The sequence below is a fragment of the Mangifera indica genome, chromosome 9 (genome assembly GCF_011075055.1).
Source record: "Mangifera indica cultivar Alphonso chromosome 9, CATAS_Mindica_2.1, whole genome shotgun sequence".
NCBI classification, from domain to species: domain Eukaryota; kingdom Viridiplantae; phylum Streptophyta; class Magnoliopsida; order Sapindales; family Anacardiaceae; genus Mangifera; species Mangifera indica.
In genome coordinates, this window is record NC_058145.1 from 2,129,724 (window position 1) to 2,147,470 (window position 17,747).

At 33.0% G+C, this 17,747-nt stretch overlaps 3 protein-coding genes across 3 annotated transcripts; 1 reads left to right on the plus strand and 2 right to left on the minus strand.

Moving 5' to 3' along the window:
• Positions 1–831: 831 nt before the first annotated feature.
• LOC123226110 (post-GPI attachment to proteins factor 3-like) lies at positions 832–6,028 on the minus strand. The gene is made up of 5 exons (XM_044650594.1): positions 5,701–6,028; positions 2,914–3,175; positions 2,603–2,799; positions 1,926–2,113; positions 832–1,302 (listed from the first exon to the last, which is right to left on the minus strand). Exons 1-5 carry the CDS (start codon positions 5,793–5,795, stop codon positions 1,016–1,018), a joined length of 1,029 nt encoding a protein of 342 aa, XP_044506529.1. The 5' UTR covers positions 5,796–6,028; the 3' UTR covers positions 832–1,015.
• A 2,424-nt stretch (positions 6,029–8,452) lies between these two features.
• LOC123225594 (ABC transporter B family member 28) lies at positions 8,453–15,195 on the plus strand. Its single transcript, XM_044649684.1, has 17 exons — positions 8,453–8,937; positions 9,133–9,320; positions 9,422–9,445; positions 9,694–9,795; positions 10,049–10,139; positions 10,703–10,803; positions 10,996–11,046; positions 11,184–11,312; positions 12,208–12,270; positions 12,342–12,621; positions 13,113–13,261; positions 13,364–13,453; positions 14,028–14,162; positions 14,248–14,304; positions 14,373–14,429; positions 14,559–14,866; positions 14,962–15,195. The coding sequence occupies exons 1-16, from the start codon at positions 8,538–8,540 to the stop codon at positions 14,793–14,795; spliced, it is 2,154 nt and encodes a 717-aa protein (XP_044505619.1). The 5' UTR covers positions 8,453–8,537; the 3' UTR covers positions 14,796–14,866; positions 14,962–15,195.
• LOC123225595 lies at positions 15,164–16,175 on the minus strand. The gene is made up of 2 exons (XM_044649685.1): positions 15,602–16,175; positions 15,164–15,512 (listed from the first exon to the last, which is right to left on the minus strand). Exons 1-2 carry the CDS (start codon positions 16,055–16,057, stop codon positions 15,246–15,248), a joined length of 723 nt encoding a protein of 240 aa, XP_044505620.1. The 5' UTR covers positions 16,058–16,175; the 3' UTR covers positions 15,164–15,245.
• Between the last annotated feature and the right edge of the window lie 1,572 nt (positions 16,176–17,747).

Here is a 17,747-nt window from a genome sequence, read left to right on the forward strand (position 1 = left end):
AAATAATGATATATCAATTAGATTATTTTATTTTTTAAAAGTTGTATCTTACGATACAATATTTGATACGAAAAATTAAGTATTTGATACACAATACAATATATGATTCTACTACCACCGTAATATATAAATTATAAGCGCATAATTATGGGCAAAATGCCTTGAAAGTGTACCAAGCTCAATCAGACAATTTAGAGCTAGATTTAAATCGAATCGAGATCAAACTTGACTCAATCGAGTAAAGTTGAGCTCAAACTTAATTTGTTTAAAGGAACTAAGCTCAAATTCAAACTTAACTCGAGTTTTGAACTTATTTCGATAGTAAAACAACGTTATTTTAATGTGTATTAATCAAAACGATATCATTTTAATTTATTTATATATAAAATTTTCAAACCCACAAGTTTAGCGAGTCAAACACTTTTAAAGATTGATATTGAAAACATTTAACTCTTAAGCTCAAACTCAAACTCGTTTGAGTTAAAATCATTTCAGACTCATTTAAACTAAATTCAAATTTAAACTCGAATTCAAATCCAACCCTAAAACAATCCACTTACCAGTGGCTGTTCTAGAGTAAAGTTTGCAATACAAGCCATATGAGGGAGCAGCATATCAACTTCGCCACCACGTTAACACTGGAGAAGTAGTGTTTCAAAGTTAATTAGACTGAAGGCATAAACTAGTAAAAGCGAAAGTTATAATATTTCATTAGTTTTGTTAACTTGTGACCTAACAATCTACTTTTATCTTCTAGAGAAAAGAAAGCACAATGATGTAAGAATTCGAACAGCGACAAAATAAAAACATGCCCCATATACTCCATGGAAATAATGCAAAATCAAAAAGAAAATTTTTTGAAACAACAGGACCTGCTATTGTAAGCAGTCCAGGAAAAAAGTTACACCAGGTGACAGAGAATACAATCTGATGTTGAGGAGAGATGGTTGGGCATGTCAATGCAATTTGATACAATTTACCATCTGATAAGTGCATGTGTTTGATGAAGAAAATGTTACTTCATTTTTTTAAGGAGAGTTGATGTTTGGAGCTCAGCATCATCCCTGATAAAGCTCCACCAAAGGTAGGTAAGAGGGATGCTTGTGGCATTATGTAAAGCATGAGCGTCAACAAAACCCCGGTAAGGTGGGAAGTCGACAATCTCCAGGAGCATGGCTAGACCTCCTCCAACAACCACCACCCACAGCTTCCAGCGTGATGGATGATGATTGACACCAGTCCATACCGCCCATATGAGAAGTTGAACTACACCCATGGTGACACAGACTTTCATGTTCAGTCCTGCAAAAATGGATTTGAATTTCTAAATGATTGACACAAGTTTGTTTTTGATCCTTGATGTATGCTTTAACATACCACAATCTTATGGATTATGCTTTGAAGGTGATGTTAACAGATGATTTCCATTGTATTTCGATGTACTTGTATCCCAAAACATCTTGTTAAACTTAAAAATGAAAGTTTAAATAAATTAATGGCAACACAGCAAAAAATCAAGTGTAAATGCTAACTTAGGGGGAAAATGAAATTCTAATAGGCTGGTCAAGTTCGGTGCAATGGAATCAATAACTTTAGATATGAAGCAAATGTCAAAGTTGAATATGAATACAAGAGAAAGGACAAAAATAAGGTTTATGTGAAAGTACAAGTTTTGCACAAGAGTAGACCAGACAAATAGCAAAGAAAGTTTGATGGCTCATTCCAAATAGAAAAGAAAAAGCTATCTCAGTATTATTTTTAAACCCAGCAAAAGAGGACCAGTGCTATTGTCATGTGGATAACAATGTCAATATATAATACAGTGTTCCAGTTCCAGACAGGTGCTTCATGTCGAAATACTGAGTCCTTGTATGATGATATGTTATGGCATGTCACAAGTTAAGATGAATAGAGAAATGAATTACCGTAATCAAGTTTGAAGAAATTCAGGTACAAGATGTGAGTTGTCACAAATGCAATCACTGGAGCAGCAACCATGACTCTGGCAGCCTCATCTCTCACATTGAAAGCTCGCAGTATCGCTAGAATGAAAGTAAAGCCAAGTAATGCGATTGCAGATGAATAGTCTAACTTCTCTGTCAACTCAACATCTCTACAGTCAATTTAGCACAAGCACCGCATCAATTGAAAGCAATATATCATCAATATAGTACCAAAAATGAAAATAAAAGATAATAAACAAACAATCTGGCTATTGTTAGACATCAAAAGATCTTAAGAGAAACATGGTAGAACAAGCTTGTTTTCCTCTGGGCACAGTAATGCAAGTCTGCATTAAACTATCATTGCAGACAAATTTTGTACAGATTACATTAAACTGCATATTCTGCGATAATTTCTTCCCCCCCCCCCCAAGTTCCTCAAAAATGTACCCATATAGCACCAAAAAGAAAGGAATGTGTTCTGTGATGAGTAAAAACAAATTCCAAATAGTATCTGAATATAGAAATGAAAGAATTCAGGTCTACTTCTTGGAAGAAAAACAAAATTGTAAATTGTTGAAGCAAGTAGTGACATTGGGAAGAAGAATTTACATGTTATCATGCAGGTATAAAGGTACAAACGAGAGGTGACTACATACCGACTGTGGAAAACAGCACTCCAGAACCAGGAGTTCATCGCTAGTATGCCATAGATATGCCACAAACCAGTATATTCGTAATGGGTCTTCTCACCTGGCCTCAAAGGCAACTTGTAGTTTAGAAGGATGAAAAAGGACAACCAACCATGAAATTGTATGGAAAGATTGAGAGCAGAGAGAGCAACAGAAACAGGTTCCTGAAAACATTAAAAAGAACATTTAGATTGACAGATCATTCAAGTTAAATTAGCTTAATTACTTAATTATACATCAACAGTAAAATAGCATTCCAGCATAAAATATGAAATAACCTGGATGCCATAAACATGACGGAATGGCCATTTTCCATGATACTTGACAGGCTTGTCACCAACTTTTTCTCTCTCCTCTTCCCTAGCAAGCATACAATGATATCGACAGTCACTGCTGCAGTCCCATTGTTTCCACCTGATATAGAGTGGTTCTTGAAGATACCATGGTCCACCCATAGGTTTCCCGTCAGATAAGAAGTTACAGTGTTGGAAACATTTATCCCCCACACATCCAGTTTTCTCACACTGCCCCACACAAGCCCTTGAAAATAAATCACAAAACTATGATAAGGATAACAGATCAACAGACATGATCATAATCATATCAAACATCCAGGAAGGAATGCATATAAAATTAACATTTTATATAAGTCCAATCAAATTAAGAAACAACATACATAGACGGAGTACGTTGAGTATAACATAAATCTCAGGTTTAGATCATCCTCCAGCCAGTTCTTCAGGAAATCTCAAGAAGTTATTGAGCAGCCACATTTGGGGAGTAGGGATATGCATGGTCTAGTTTGGTCCAGTTAGAAAAATTTTTAAATCAAACTAAAAAAATGATTTGGCAAAATCTCAAATCAAACCAAATCGAACCGAATTGAAAAATTGCGGTTTAGTCTTATTTGGTTTACAGTTTGAGCCAATAAAAATAAAATATAGTATCATCAATGAAAGATGTGTTACCAATCACATTCTCAACATTTTATTCCTTTTTACATCTATAAAGTTCCTTGAATTTCAATTATCTATAGTGTTAATATTATCAAGCTCAGCGCACTAAGAATTACAAATATGCATTGTTATCCACTCAATTAAATGTAATGCTATTTGTGAATAAGCAAAGTGAAGTGCTCGTCAATGTATGTGATGGGAAAATTTTATATCTTGATTAATAGCAACACAGTTTTCATATTCAGTTTTGATTAATATGTTATTTTTAATTAAGAAAAAACTTATTTCCTTCTTTTTCTTTGATAATAAGTACCTTATCTTGTATTTTGCTGTCATGTTTATGTATTAAACTTTGAGGTAGGCATGAACGAAAAATCCTAGTATATCTGTTTGTAATTTTTTAACTTTTGATCAATATTTTCTTTTAATATATGATTTTCTTGTATTGAAAGTAATATACAAGATTGAAATGTAGAGATGTTATTATTTTTCAATAGAGTTTATATCTCCATTTTTTTATATATAGTATCCGTTAGACATAGCTTTTGATTATAAATTTTACATTATACCATACAATCTTTTAAGTATTTCTTAAAATTATTTTGTAATACTAATGTTTTTAATATAGTTTATACGTTTCCATGCAAAGATTTCTTGCATATAAATAAATTAGAAAGATATTATTGGAGAGCGTTTATATATTTAACACAATATATTTTATACCAAATGCGCAATAATGTTCCATTTGATAAAACACGTATATGTATATATATTAATATTAACAAAAAAAGAAAAAAGGTTTACAGTTTGGTCCTATGTGGACACCACCCAAACCGCAACTCAAACCAAACCGTTATTAAAAAAATTTTCTAACCCAAACCAAAACAAACCACGAATTTCAAACAGTTCAAGTCAATTTATAGTTCGAAACATTTTACACACACCCCTAGTGCACTTTATTTCTTAGGAAAACTCATACCTAGCTTCAAGAATAACCATATTATTCCAATAATAGAGTTTGTCAAATACTTTAGTTGATACTACAAGAAACTTCTCATCATTTTAAACCAACTTTAAAAATCAATGAAAGACATTAATGAAATACCATATAGGAACTCACAAACAGAGATAGCACAACTACTACTTGAGAAAGTTGACAGGAAAAAGGAAGGCATGCAATCATGTAGCCAAATAAATGGTAACACATTTCATGTGTTTGTCAAAAAGGAGATTCCTTCCTAAATTTTAAGCCCAAACTTTTTTAAGCATGACTTTGTCGTTAGCAATAAGTGAAACTGCCGTGAGAGTGAAGATAACAGCCCAATTTCATAAACTAAATGCCAAAATAAAATTTCAGAAAACATTTACCAATTTTCATTGGAAAAAACCCTTCTCAATTAACAACAACAATTGTAGACAGATCCAATTCCTATACCATACCAAAACTAAAATGGTTAAACTTACTTTCAAAAAACCTACCCAAAAAACTCTATGGGACATGATTTAATCATTTAACACAAAGCACACTGTATTAGGATGTACCTGAGAATGTTCTCGTATACAGTGGTTGTGGTTTAAAGTAAAAGTGATCTCTACAAAAGCACTCAAACTGCTTTCTGGAAGAAAAGAAAAACAATCAATGGCTTCTATGGAAAGCTCTTTAGATTCGAGACATGCCCTCTGTAAAAGCACCTATCAAATACTTGTTTCAAAAAACTGAAATTTTATTTTATTCACTTTTCCTTTGTCTCTTTTAACCTAACACAACCAATAGGGCACCAAAAATTGACCAGTTGATTAATTTTCTACAATAACAAATCACTCCAAAATCCATCCTTCATCTCACAAAATTTTAAATACCGAGATTCTTATCACAGAAAATTTCGCGACTTTCAAGATATGTCAAATTACGAAGAACCTCTAGCAAAAAAACCAGAATCTTCCACTCTACTAACCATATTCATCGTAATAAAATAAGAATCTAAAGATCTTTTAAACAATTGCTAGCCATTCATAACTTAACTACATAAGCAAATATCTTTCCTGCAAAATTGAATCTATCAAAAACAAAAAGAATAACAAACAACTAAGTGAGTTGAAAAAATTTACCTGTAAATCGGATCAGCGTCACCAGCACTTGCGTGAAGAGAAGGAAGCAAACAAGAAAGTGTAAGAAAGAGTGCAATCCAGTTGCGGTCAGCCATCCAAATCGAGGAAAGTTGAAGTCAACTGACGAAGGTTTCAAGATTTCTACACAATCAGCCCCGGCGAGGGAGGCTGGAGCAACGACGTGACTGAGTTTGTTCCATAAAAGGAGGGAGTCGATTTAGGGGATTGACTAGGTGGTGGAGAGAAGATAGAGCAGAGGCTGAGGTGAGGTGGCGAGTCAGTTCGAGTTATGGGAGTCTTGACTCTTTTACGAATCGTGAAGCAGGGACCAGGACCTTGTGAATAGCTTATCTCCGAAACAATTTGCCAGGAGACACGTGGACTTGAAGAGGCTAAAATGCTTTGACGATATTAACCTTCAAGTTTAGAACAATTGTCATTTGAAGCGGCTGAGTCCCTCATGAGCAGTTATTGGCTCAGCTCGACTAAAATCAAACTACGGTCGATTTGAGCCCTTTGAGTTTAGCTCCCAAGCCAAGTCAAACTTCGATATTTATTAGTTTGATGAGTTTGTTAACTCACTATTTGAATAGAATAAAATATTGTAATAACATTTTTATTTTTTTTAAACTTTAAAAATAATAAATATATAATTTATAGTATTTAGTATAATATTATATGTATATATTTTAAGTATATAAAATATATCTATAAATAATATATCATTATATGATTAAATTATAGTTAAATTCAAATAGATTTTATTTAAGTTCATGCTAGAGTTTTAGAGTTATTATCACAAAACGTGCAATTATAAAAAATTCGATATGAATCAACTAAAATGAAATCGTTTTGATCAATACGTACTAAAACGATATTATTTTACTATCAAATTAAGTTTGACTTCTCTTAAATAAGTTATGTTTAAACACTTTGTAATAAACTCAAGTTCAAACTTGCACGTAACTCTATTGAAGTAAGCGAAACTTGAGTTTAGACTAAGCGAGTTCAATTAGCTCAAATTTATCTTAGATTAAATGTTATTTTATTTTTAATTTAAAATTATTTAATCACATGATAACACGTTATTTATATATTTATTTTATGTATTTAAAATATATAGACATAATTTTATTGATATATCTATATATAATTTTTTTAAAATTTAAAGGTTAAATAATTTTTTTAAAATCATCTTCACTTAAAGCTGAATAATGGGAAATTGAAATTTATATCCACATTCCAGTGGGTCCCCACAAATTTACCCAACATTTTTTAACTTATATAATTATATCATAAATTCTAGTACAATGTCAGGTTTACCCTCGTCTGCAATCTTAAAAATACAAGCTTCAATAAGCTTTTCACTATAAAGTAACTGTGGTTTTACTAAAACTTTGTCATAACTCATTATAATTTAGATAAGTGCTAATCCAACCCTTATACTTTTATCTATTTTTGTTGTCCAATTAAAAATTTTAGAATTTCAGATACACAAACTTTATGATTTTTGTCGAGAAAATAAGATTTTCTTGATAAATATTATTTTTTGTAAGTTAAATTAGTTAGGATACTAATATTTTAATTGAAAAATTTTATTAAATTAGGTCGAATGCATATTTATGATATGTTTATAATGAAATTGATATAGAACATGTAAAAGGTAAAGAACAAAGAGTAGACTCAAATAGCCGAGTTACGGTATGATATGTATTATCAATACAGATTGATACACTTATTAGAAAAAATAATGATATAATAAGGATGTATATAAAAAATTTTAAATTTTTATAAGTGTTCGTGATATTTTTCAAAATGATGATGTGTCTATTATATTTTTTATTATTTTATTTATTAAAAGATATATCTTATGATTTGATATGATACTTCATATAAGATATGTAAAATTAAATTTTCAATATACAATTATTGAAAACTTAAATATATTATTGTTAGAGATAAAATCATTATTTAAAAATTTTATTTAAATTTATATTTTAGATCACCTTTAAGTTTTAAAATTTTATTTTTGTCTTGCAACTTTATATTTTTTAGGTTTAAAATTTGACTTTTTTCCTTAACTCTAGGGTTTTAATTTCTAGTTTTTATTTTTTATTTACAATCATCTTCTGTCTTTTAAAAAAATCTCAGTTTCATCTCCTCTTTAATTTTAATTTTTAGGTCAGTTTAGATGTCGTTCTCTTTTTGTCTTTGACATTTTTGTCTGTCAAGATTGAGCCACCCTCACATTCTCTTTTCACCTTCTTCCCACTTATCTCGCATTTTGCTTAAAATCCAACCAAAATCAAGTAAGATTTTTTATTCAGTTTTAATCTAATACTAATGTGAAAAGAACAAATCACCCTCCTCCCCGCAATTATTTGCCATTAAGTCCAATTTGATAATAAAAAATATCTATTCGCCATTTGAGTGGAGTGTGTAAAATTAAGAAGGAATCTAAGAAAGAATCAATTACAATTATTTGTAAATCAAATTTGTAATTATTTGTTTCTTTTCCTTTAAAAAGATGCACCTATAAATTAACTATAAGCCACGGGTAATACGGTAATAATGCACACCATGACTATTTTTACGTTTATTTAGGCACGTTATTTAGGAACTGTATTGGGCACATTTTCACTTCCATCTTTTTATACGACGCCGTTTAATGTTTGCACAGCAACAACTCACGGTCACGGCTTTGTCATCGAGGCGAGTATTTTATTAATTATTACAAACTCAGGGACTGTTTCTTTATTACAAAACCGTTATTTTTTCTTTGCTTTGTTGTTTGTTTCAAGATAATCTCTCCTCGTTTATAGGGAAGAGGAGCATCCATGGCAACCGCTACTGCAACTCCTCCGCTTCTTTTCCGAACCAATCCCACTCTCCTCCCACCTTCACGTCGCCGCGCGCTCACTCAACCTCCTAGACTCTTTCCAACTTCTCTCCGCCAATCCCGTGGTTTCCCGCCGATTCTACGCGCAAAATTTAATAATAAACGTTCAATCTCGTGTGCTTACGTCACTGGGCCCGCTTCTGACCCGATCGTCAGTGAACCCGATCTGAAGCTCCGCGAGTCCGACTCGCGGACTGAGGAAATTCAATCGCCACCGAATTTGATTACTTGGGGGCTGTTGTGGAGTCTGCTGGTGAAGCACAAGCTGAGACTTGGTCTCTCAGTTTTGACTCTCCTTGGTTGCACCACGTGTACTCTCTCTATGCCCATATTTTCAGGTAGGACTGGGAGATTTTGCTAAACGATTTAGAGAAATTATAGGAATGAAATATTTAGGTTTGCTTTTTATAGCATGTGATTAGAAAAATAATTTTACAAATTAAGATATTAATCAGAATCTGAATTGTGTTTTAATATTCGAAAACAATTTTCTGAAATGAAACGCCATTTCTCACTTTCGTGAATGCTTGTAGGGCGGTTTTTTGAAGTGCTAATAGGTGCGAGGCCAGAGCCATTGTGGAGGTTGCTGAGTAAGATTGGACTACTGTACGCACTGGAGCCAATCTTCACTGTTATTTTTGTTGTAAATATGAGCACAGTGTGGGAGAATGTTATGTCTATAATTAGAGCTCAGATTTTTAGAAGAGTATTGATTCAGAAGGTAATTTGTTTTTTTTCCCTGTTTTGTTCATTATTAATTTTCAACTTTTGTTGTAAAGTGCATGGCTTGATGATATATGTCTTTTATCTCTTATGGTGCAGGCGGAGTTTTTTGACCGATACAAGGTTTGCAAGTTGTTTTATAAATTATCATTCCTTGCTTTATAAATAAATGTGGGTTAGGATTTGTGAATTTTGAAAAAGTAATTAAAAATATTATTGTGAAAGTTCTGGAAGAGGCCAGAGAGAAATGCTGGGTTGACGTGGCAAAGAAGAACTAAAAGTGACTAACTTAAATGTTAGATTTCTTAATGAGATCTATTTGACATTTATCTTTATTATTTAATGAAATTTTCTGTGCTTTCTTCTTATAGGTTGGTGAACTCAGTGGTTTGTTAACGTCTGATTTAGGTTCTCTTAAAGATCTTGTCAGTGAGAACATTTCAAGAGATCGTGGATTTCGTGCACTTTCTGAGGCAAGCTACTCTATATTAAGCGAAAGTGAGCTTTGTACTGCCAACAATTAATCATGTAGTTAATTATCTTCCATCGCGATGGATACAAGTCATCTTTCACATCTATGTAGCATCATTGGCGAACTTTTATTAAGTCTGGTTGCTAATTAGGGCTCTGTACCTTATCATGTCTTGGAAATTCATGTTTTATTTAGCAGTGTGTTACATTTAATATACATGGTTTTTATATCTCCAGGATTCTTTGCTCTTGTAGGCTGTTGGCACAATATTTATTCTATTTGCTCTAGCCCCACAGCTTGCACCAATTCTGGGCCTACTGATGCTTACTGTGTCTGTTTTAGTTGGTATTTTCCTCTCTTGAAGTTTTCAGTTTAATTATATTAGTTTTCTCATGCTTAAAGCGAATGCTACCATTCTTTATTAAGCCAGTAAAATATGCTTTTGTTTTCCTGTACCTGCATTTATCTTTCTTTTGTTTTTCAACTATGCCTTTCATCATTAGAACAAATTGCATTAACATGTTATGTAGTTATATGGTTGTATTAACAGAGTTTTAAATGTTCTGGGTTTATTTAACTTCATTGTATCTAATTTTTCTCTTGAATTTTGAGATCCCAGTGTCTGGTATCCCAAAACTATTTCTGTTATTATGGGCTTGTGTCAATATTTAGGATATCTGTTACATTTTTTCCTTCTAATCATTGTTTCACAAATGATAAGACGTATCTTTAAATACAGATGCATAAATCTAATCTTGTCTACAGCCTGTTTCTCCCAACAAAAAACTCAAACTTTTGTCTATAAGTAGTTAATTCATGTTCATATTACTATAATTTGGAACATTCATGCCATAACTTTGTCTAATTCATGTTTTGTTGTCTCTGCTGACTATTGTAATTATCTCAAGCTGTATACAAACGATCAACTGTGCCTGTTTTTAAAGCACATGGAATGGCTCAGGCATCTATATCTGATTGTGTGGCAGAAACTTTCTCTGCAATTCGGACTGTAAGTACTTTATGTTCTTGCTCTTGCCCATATATATATATATATATATATTTGCCATTGTGGATTTCTTATTAAGGATTTGTTATAAGTTACAAAGTCACAGTGTTATTTATATAGACCACTATGGTATGTATTTTTATTTTGGATTTAATGAAGACTTGGACACAGAGCTGATAATTTTTAAAAATATAGGTAAGATCATTTGGTGGTGAAAAGAGACAAATGTTGATGTTCGGTAGCCAGGTAAATTGTATTTTGGATATTTTTCTTTTTCTTTTTAAACAATCTATATACTAAAATTCTTCATTTACATGGCTATTTTTATGGAAATATCATAACTTCTCTAATACAATTTGCGTTTATTTCATGGAGTCTTTCAGGTTCTTGCTTATCGGAATAGTGGTATAAAGCTTGGGACTTTCAAATCTTTAAATGAATCTTTGACTCGAGTAGCCATATATATTTCGCTATTGGCTTTATATTCCCTTGGAGGAAGCAAAGTGAAGGCGGTGAGCACACTTAGCTTGTGAATCATGTTCCTCCAGCAATTTCAGTTGGTTGATTTTAATCTGAAATAAGTTTTATTTCCCCTACCTAAATTCCTATTCTTGGTTTTTATACTGATAGTGTGGAATGGGTTAACAAATCTTTGAATAATATCCATTATTTATATTTGGGCACACTTTTTACTTTGTTAAGTGGGGGTATTGCATCAAATCCCCTAGGGGCATCCTATTTAGGAACTGCATCCCATTGATTTCCTGACTATTAAAGGTTATAAGGTCTTATCATGGCTTTGGTTTCAAACCCAGTGAATATGAAAGTGAGGCTAAAGGTTTGGGTATCAATGATACTACACCTACACTTTGTATCCCATGCGAAGTGATAGCTAATTATATAACTCATCAAATCAACTGTTACATTGTTTATGATCCGACTGTAAGTGTACTCTCACTGTGTTAGGTATAAAATAGAAATAAGTAGAGCATTTGCCATTTCTTTTTGTATAAGAATATACTTTATTCTACTTCAGCATTTGCACTTGCTTATCTTTTCACAAATTTAATGAATTATAGGATTTTGGTTCTCTATATGAGAAGATGCCATGGTCCTCTATCTAATGCATTTCCTTGATTGCCTTTTCAGTCCTTCTAAGTTTCTTTATATCTTACTGATTCAGTTTTTAATTTTCATGGCTTCCATATGACTACTGCTGAAGCCACATATATAAAACTGACAAAACACTCATTCTTTCCAGTACTAAAGGGGAAAAAAACAAAAACTAGCAAGATGAAAGTCACAAGCCTAGTTAGAATCCATTTTACCTTTAATTTAACCTTGTATCTCGTGGTCTACTCATGAATTTTATCTTTCCCTTTGTCTTGAACCTTGGGAGTCTTGCAGGGTGAACTCTCAGTTGGAACTGTGGCTTCTTTTATCGGATACACGTTCACACTAACCTTTGCAGTAAGCTCTCTCTGCACATCCTTATGCTTCTACTTGTCAATTGATGTTACCTGACCTAATAAATCTGGCAGGTCCAAGGACTGGTGAATACCTTTGGAGATTTACGTGGAACTTTTGCTGCTGTTGAGAGGATTAATTCTGTTTTATCTGGAACAGAAATTGATGAAGCACTTGCTTATGGGTTGGATAAAGAAATCCAGCAAAAAGAAGTAAACAATGAAAATATTAAATTGTTCCTATCCAATGGTTCAAATGGTAGAAGTCAATATTCAAAAATGCATTACATGTCAGCTTTAAAGTCAGCTAGCAGTGTGTGTAGCGTTGCTTGGTGTGGTGATGTTTGCCTTGAAGGTATCTTTTATGCAGTTCTGCAGAATTCACTGGATACAAATATCACACAAACTGATTTATTCTCACTGTCCTTAAATATGATTTACTTTAACTCCTGTGAGATAACATAGGGTTTTTGTTGAAATTTGAATAAGGTTGTTTTTTAGCAAGTAATAACTGATAAGAATTACAACTTTAACAGCAGAACATATTTATTTCAACTGACTTACTGCATTTAACAACTTTTGAATTTGTATTTAAATGGGCTAGCATTGCTACAGAAGCTTAACTTTGAGAGAGCAATTGAGCATGTGCTATTTTGTTGTTATCTCTGATTTGTTTTCTGAATATGAGTTTCCTTTCTCTTTCACCTTTCATCTGTTTATGAATGTCATACATTAATCATACAGTTCAGTGTAATAGTGCGACAATGATAAACAAATGATTGTCTTCTTGTTTTCATTTGCAATCTATTGTCCTCTGCCAACTGATGTACTTGATTTGGTATGCAGATGTGCACTTTTCTTATCCATTGAGGCCTGATGTGGAAATTCTTAGTGGTCTGAATTTGACCCTAAAATGTGGAACTGTAACAGCTTTGGTTGGCCCAAGTGGTGCAGGCAAAAGTACAATAGTACAGCTATTGGCTCGTTTTTATGAGGTTTTACTAAAACTTGAATTTCTGATTTGATAATGTAAGTTCTGTTTTGCTTGTCATAGAATGTGAGATTAATTTGCTCTAGCTGATTTCTCATTCTTGCAGCCAACAGGAGGTCGTATAACGGTTGGTGGAGAGGATGTCCGGACTTTTGATAAGAGCGAATGGGCTCGTGTTGTCTCCATAGTAAATCAAGTATATGTCTGACCCCTTGGCTGCTATTTCTTTCTTCACTGATTTTGGGCTTGGTTTTTTGGTATATTCTCAGTTAAGTTTGGTCTATACCCTCTTCAACTGTCATAAATGAGATACCCACAACTAGATTAGTTCTAGACAAGAGGCCTTACATTGTACCAGCCCAGTTTACCCTGAAAAGATTTGATCAGACAAGGTTCAACAGTGGTTTAGTGTTCTGTTGAATATTGACTAATTGAGGAGCAATTGGAGGTCAACATTAATCAGATAATAGACAATGCAATTCAATAATTAGCCCACATCCAATTTATGCTGGATAATTGTGTTACTTAGTTCTAAACTTTGCAGAAGCATTCATGTAAACTTATATTTGTAATACAGCACTAAATAAGGTTCAGGTTCATATCAGGGAATTGGGGATGTGTTTGGTTATATTGGCATGGTAATTTGTATATTAAATATGTTTACTGAAAATTCTCCTGGATGCTTAGTAGTCTTCATGCTGAGGCTTGGTTTTTCATTTGCTTGATATTTATCTGTTGTCTTTCGAAAAGTTGAATAAAAAATGATACAGGAACCTGTCCTTTTTTCGTTATCTGTTGGAGAAAATATTGCTTATGGGCTTCCAGATGACAATGTATCCAAGGATGATATTATAAAAGCTGCCAAAGCAGCAAATGCTCATGAGTTTATAATTTCTCTTCCTCAGGTTGGTCTACCAAATCTAAGTTCGGTGAATAACTCCTAGTTCATGTGTTTGTTTCTGATTCATTTCTTCTTTCATGGGTTAAAAGGGCTATGACACACTAGTGGGTGAGCGTGGAGGTCTTTTGAGTGGAGGCCAGAGACAGGTAACATACTGATGTTTTTTGAGAAAGAGAAAGAGAGCGGTGATTGACTCTTTTGCTCTAATCTTCAGAGAATTGCTATTGCTAGAGCTTTACTGAAGGATGCCCCAATACTGATCCTTGATGAGGTAAGTTTTTCATTTTGAGCTCTTGTGAAAGCTTTCTTGATTGTGACACATGACATGGTGACAGTACTAGGCCCATTTCTAGTTTAGTTTTTTAAGTGTATCCAAAATAAATGCTTTTCTCTGCTACAGGCTACCAGTGCACTGGATGCAGTTAGTGAACGCCTGGTCCAGGATGCTCTGAACCATCTCATGAAGGGCAGAACAACACTAGTGATTGCTCATAGATTAAGCACAGTTCAGAATGCGCACCAAATTGCACTTTGTTCTGATGGTAGGATTGCAGAGCTGGGAACTCATTTCGAATTACTGGGTAAGAAGGGTCAATATGCTTCATTAGTTGGTACTCAACGGCTGGCGTTTGAGTGATAGTGAATTTACTATAAGGAAAGGAAAGCAGAGCATTTGCCAGATATAGCTGACTGTCTAATGCAACTAATGTGAGTTCTAGAATTGATATTTCATAATTCTTCTCTATAGGCTGTGGGATTGTTCATCTTTACTTTCTATCTTAAATTCTCTATTATTCTTGCAGAGCATTTGAATTATGCCATTGGGGAAATGAGCAAGGGTCAGGTGATAGTAAGGAGAGTTTGGAAATTCCAAGTTGTAAATGCTACCTATACATTTCTTTCTGTATGTATTTTAGTGTCAGGTAGTAACATATTACTCAATTTAACGACAGATTTTGTCGTAAACAAAAAAGTTGTTAGATATTTTATGCAATAACCACAGAATTTATACTACAGAAGATTGGATTCTTTTCTCATTGTGTTTATCAGGGAATGTGTAGAATCTGCATTTACATTTCGATATGTTTCAAGAAAGGGAAATGAGAGCATTGAGGTCAGCAAGGCACTCAGTTGGGAGGCTAAGAAAAGAATCCATGAAGAAATCACCAATAGGATCCACAGTTGCCACCCCAACCAATCTGCACTTCCCTTCTTTATCCAACCTCTCCCCTCTTCCACTTCTGATTTTTCCTTTTGACTCCTCCGATGTCAGCACTGTCTTCACTAGCAATGGCAGCGCCTTATAGATACTCCCCACAGAAAACCAGAATTTCGCCGTGAATTCAAGGTCAACCTACAAAACAAACGTATTCACGGTATACAAGCTGTTCATCTTCTCTTTTGTTACTAACCACTATCTATCAATGAGTAGAGTTCTTTTACCTGGCCAGTTTCTTGGTTGATGCTTCCTTGAAAGAGTTCAGGGACAATTTCGATCTTTAGAAATGGTGGCAAAGGCAATCCCAAGAACTTAGTTGTTCTACTTGTAAGTGGTGGGATGTAAAGAGTTTTCAGGTCAAAAGAAACTGAAATTTCCTCGTTTAAGTTGCCGTCTGTGTTATTTTTTGTACCAGTCCCAGTTCCGGCTCCACCTTGTGCGTTGTATTCGAAGTCCGGATATCTGGAGATGCCAAGTTTGCAAGCTCCAAGAGTCTTGAAGCTAATGGTGTAAGCATCAGTTTTTGGCAGTCGAGTCGGCGTAGTTGTGGTGCTGTACATGGGGTTTTCTTGGCTAGGATTGTAAGAAGAGAAAGCCGGTATGCTGATTTTATAACTTGGTTTTCTTGAGCTAAATTGGCATAGAATTGGAGGATTTGAGCAGTTTATCTTACAACCCATTTGTTGAGGATCTTGGTTTGAGTTCTTCTATGGAGAAAATATTTTACGGTTTTTTGTTTGGTGATTCTGAGCTTACCAACCAGAAGCACAAGTTTACAGGATATGAGGCTGGTTTGTATTTTGATTATGCACCTTATCTTTCATTCCAGAAGGTCTTGATATGGGAACTGACGGATGCATGCATTTTGTGTGCAACTAATGCTCGATGCTGACATGTTTAAGGACCGTGAAATAATTTCATTTACAAAATTTAGAATTTCCCCAGAACATGATGAAAAAAAAAATTAATATTTAAATTTTTCTGGAAGCATATCGAGAGAGTGATAACGGACATACTTAAATTACATCCCTATTTTAAGAGTGTAAAGGCTTAGCATAGTTAAATGACGTCTTTATAGGATTGATTAAAAGTCATAATGGACTAATGGGTAATAAAACTAATGAAACATTAAAACTTTTAAAGTGAAGATTTGGGCTTAAATTTTTATTACGATTGTGAAATATTGATTTATCTAATGTAGCAATTATAGGTTCAGTTATTGTGTTTCGAATTTATTTATCCAATAAATACGGATAAAATTTTCAATTAACAAAAAAGAAAAAAAAAGAGGTCATTGTAGCTGGAGCCCCCTTATAGGGATTTTGGTGCTTGGTCAGTAAATAGGGGTTAAAGGCGCATAGTCCTAGCCAAGGGCCAATTTGGCTCGTGAATTGAACCAAAATTGGCTTGTGTAAAATCAGAACCATAATTCTCAAAACTAAAATCGACTTGGATCAGAACTGAAATCGAATTCAAATGGTTTGGTTTCGATTTTGATTTTTGTGAATCGTCAAACCGTTAGTTCAAAGATTCATTAATCAGTTTTTTATTTTTTAAATTTAAAAAAATTTACATGAACCGGTAAATGCAAATGTTTTTAAAACATTTGCTTAAAACATTTGCAGAGGATCGATCCCGACAAATGTTTAAAATATGGTTGTTAGGCGGCTTTGGCCTTATTTTTTTATTTTTTATATAAAATTTTACTTATAAATATTACTCGATGTTTCAACTCTTTCATTTCTCATTTCTCGTTCTCTCAATTTTTAATACTCTTTCAATCTTTCAATCAAATTATCTCAAATTTAATTAAATTATCTCTTTATTTTTATTAATTCTAATTTTTATTTTTATAACTTAATTATTATTATCTTTCTATTATACAATTTCATAATTAATTATAGAATTTATCTCTATAATTAATTTTGTTTATTATATATTATTATTATTTTTCTCTATCTTTTATAATTAATTATATAATTTATTTTATTTATTATAAAAAAACAAATAAAACTATATAGACTTTGACTTTCTAAACTCTAAAAAATATATAGAAAACTTAATTAAAAAATTAAGTCTAAGTTTTTTTTTTAATTTTTAATTATTATAATTATTAATTAAAAAATAAATCAAGATCATAAATCAGAATCAACGGTTCAATGTCAATTTCAAACCGGACTCATAAATCAAAATTGTCAATTTTAAATCAATTACAAACTATCCTGTAACAGTTTCAACTTGAGGTTTCCATTTTTTTGAACCATGAACCAGTCATTTCAAACCAAAACCATCAGTTTATGACCTATTGGCCAGGTCTAATTTTACGCACGAAATTTGCCACTAATTTCGTGTAAAGTCTTGACTCTTGGA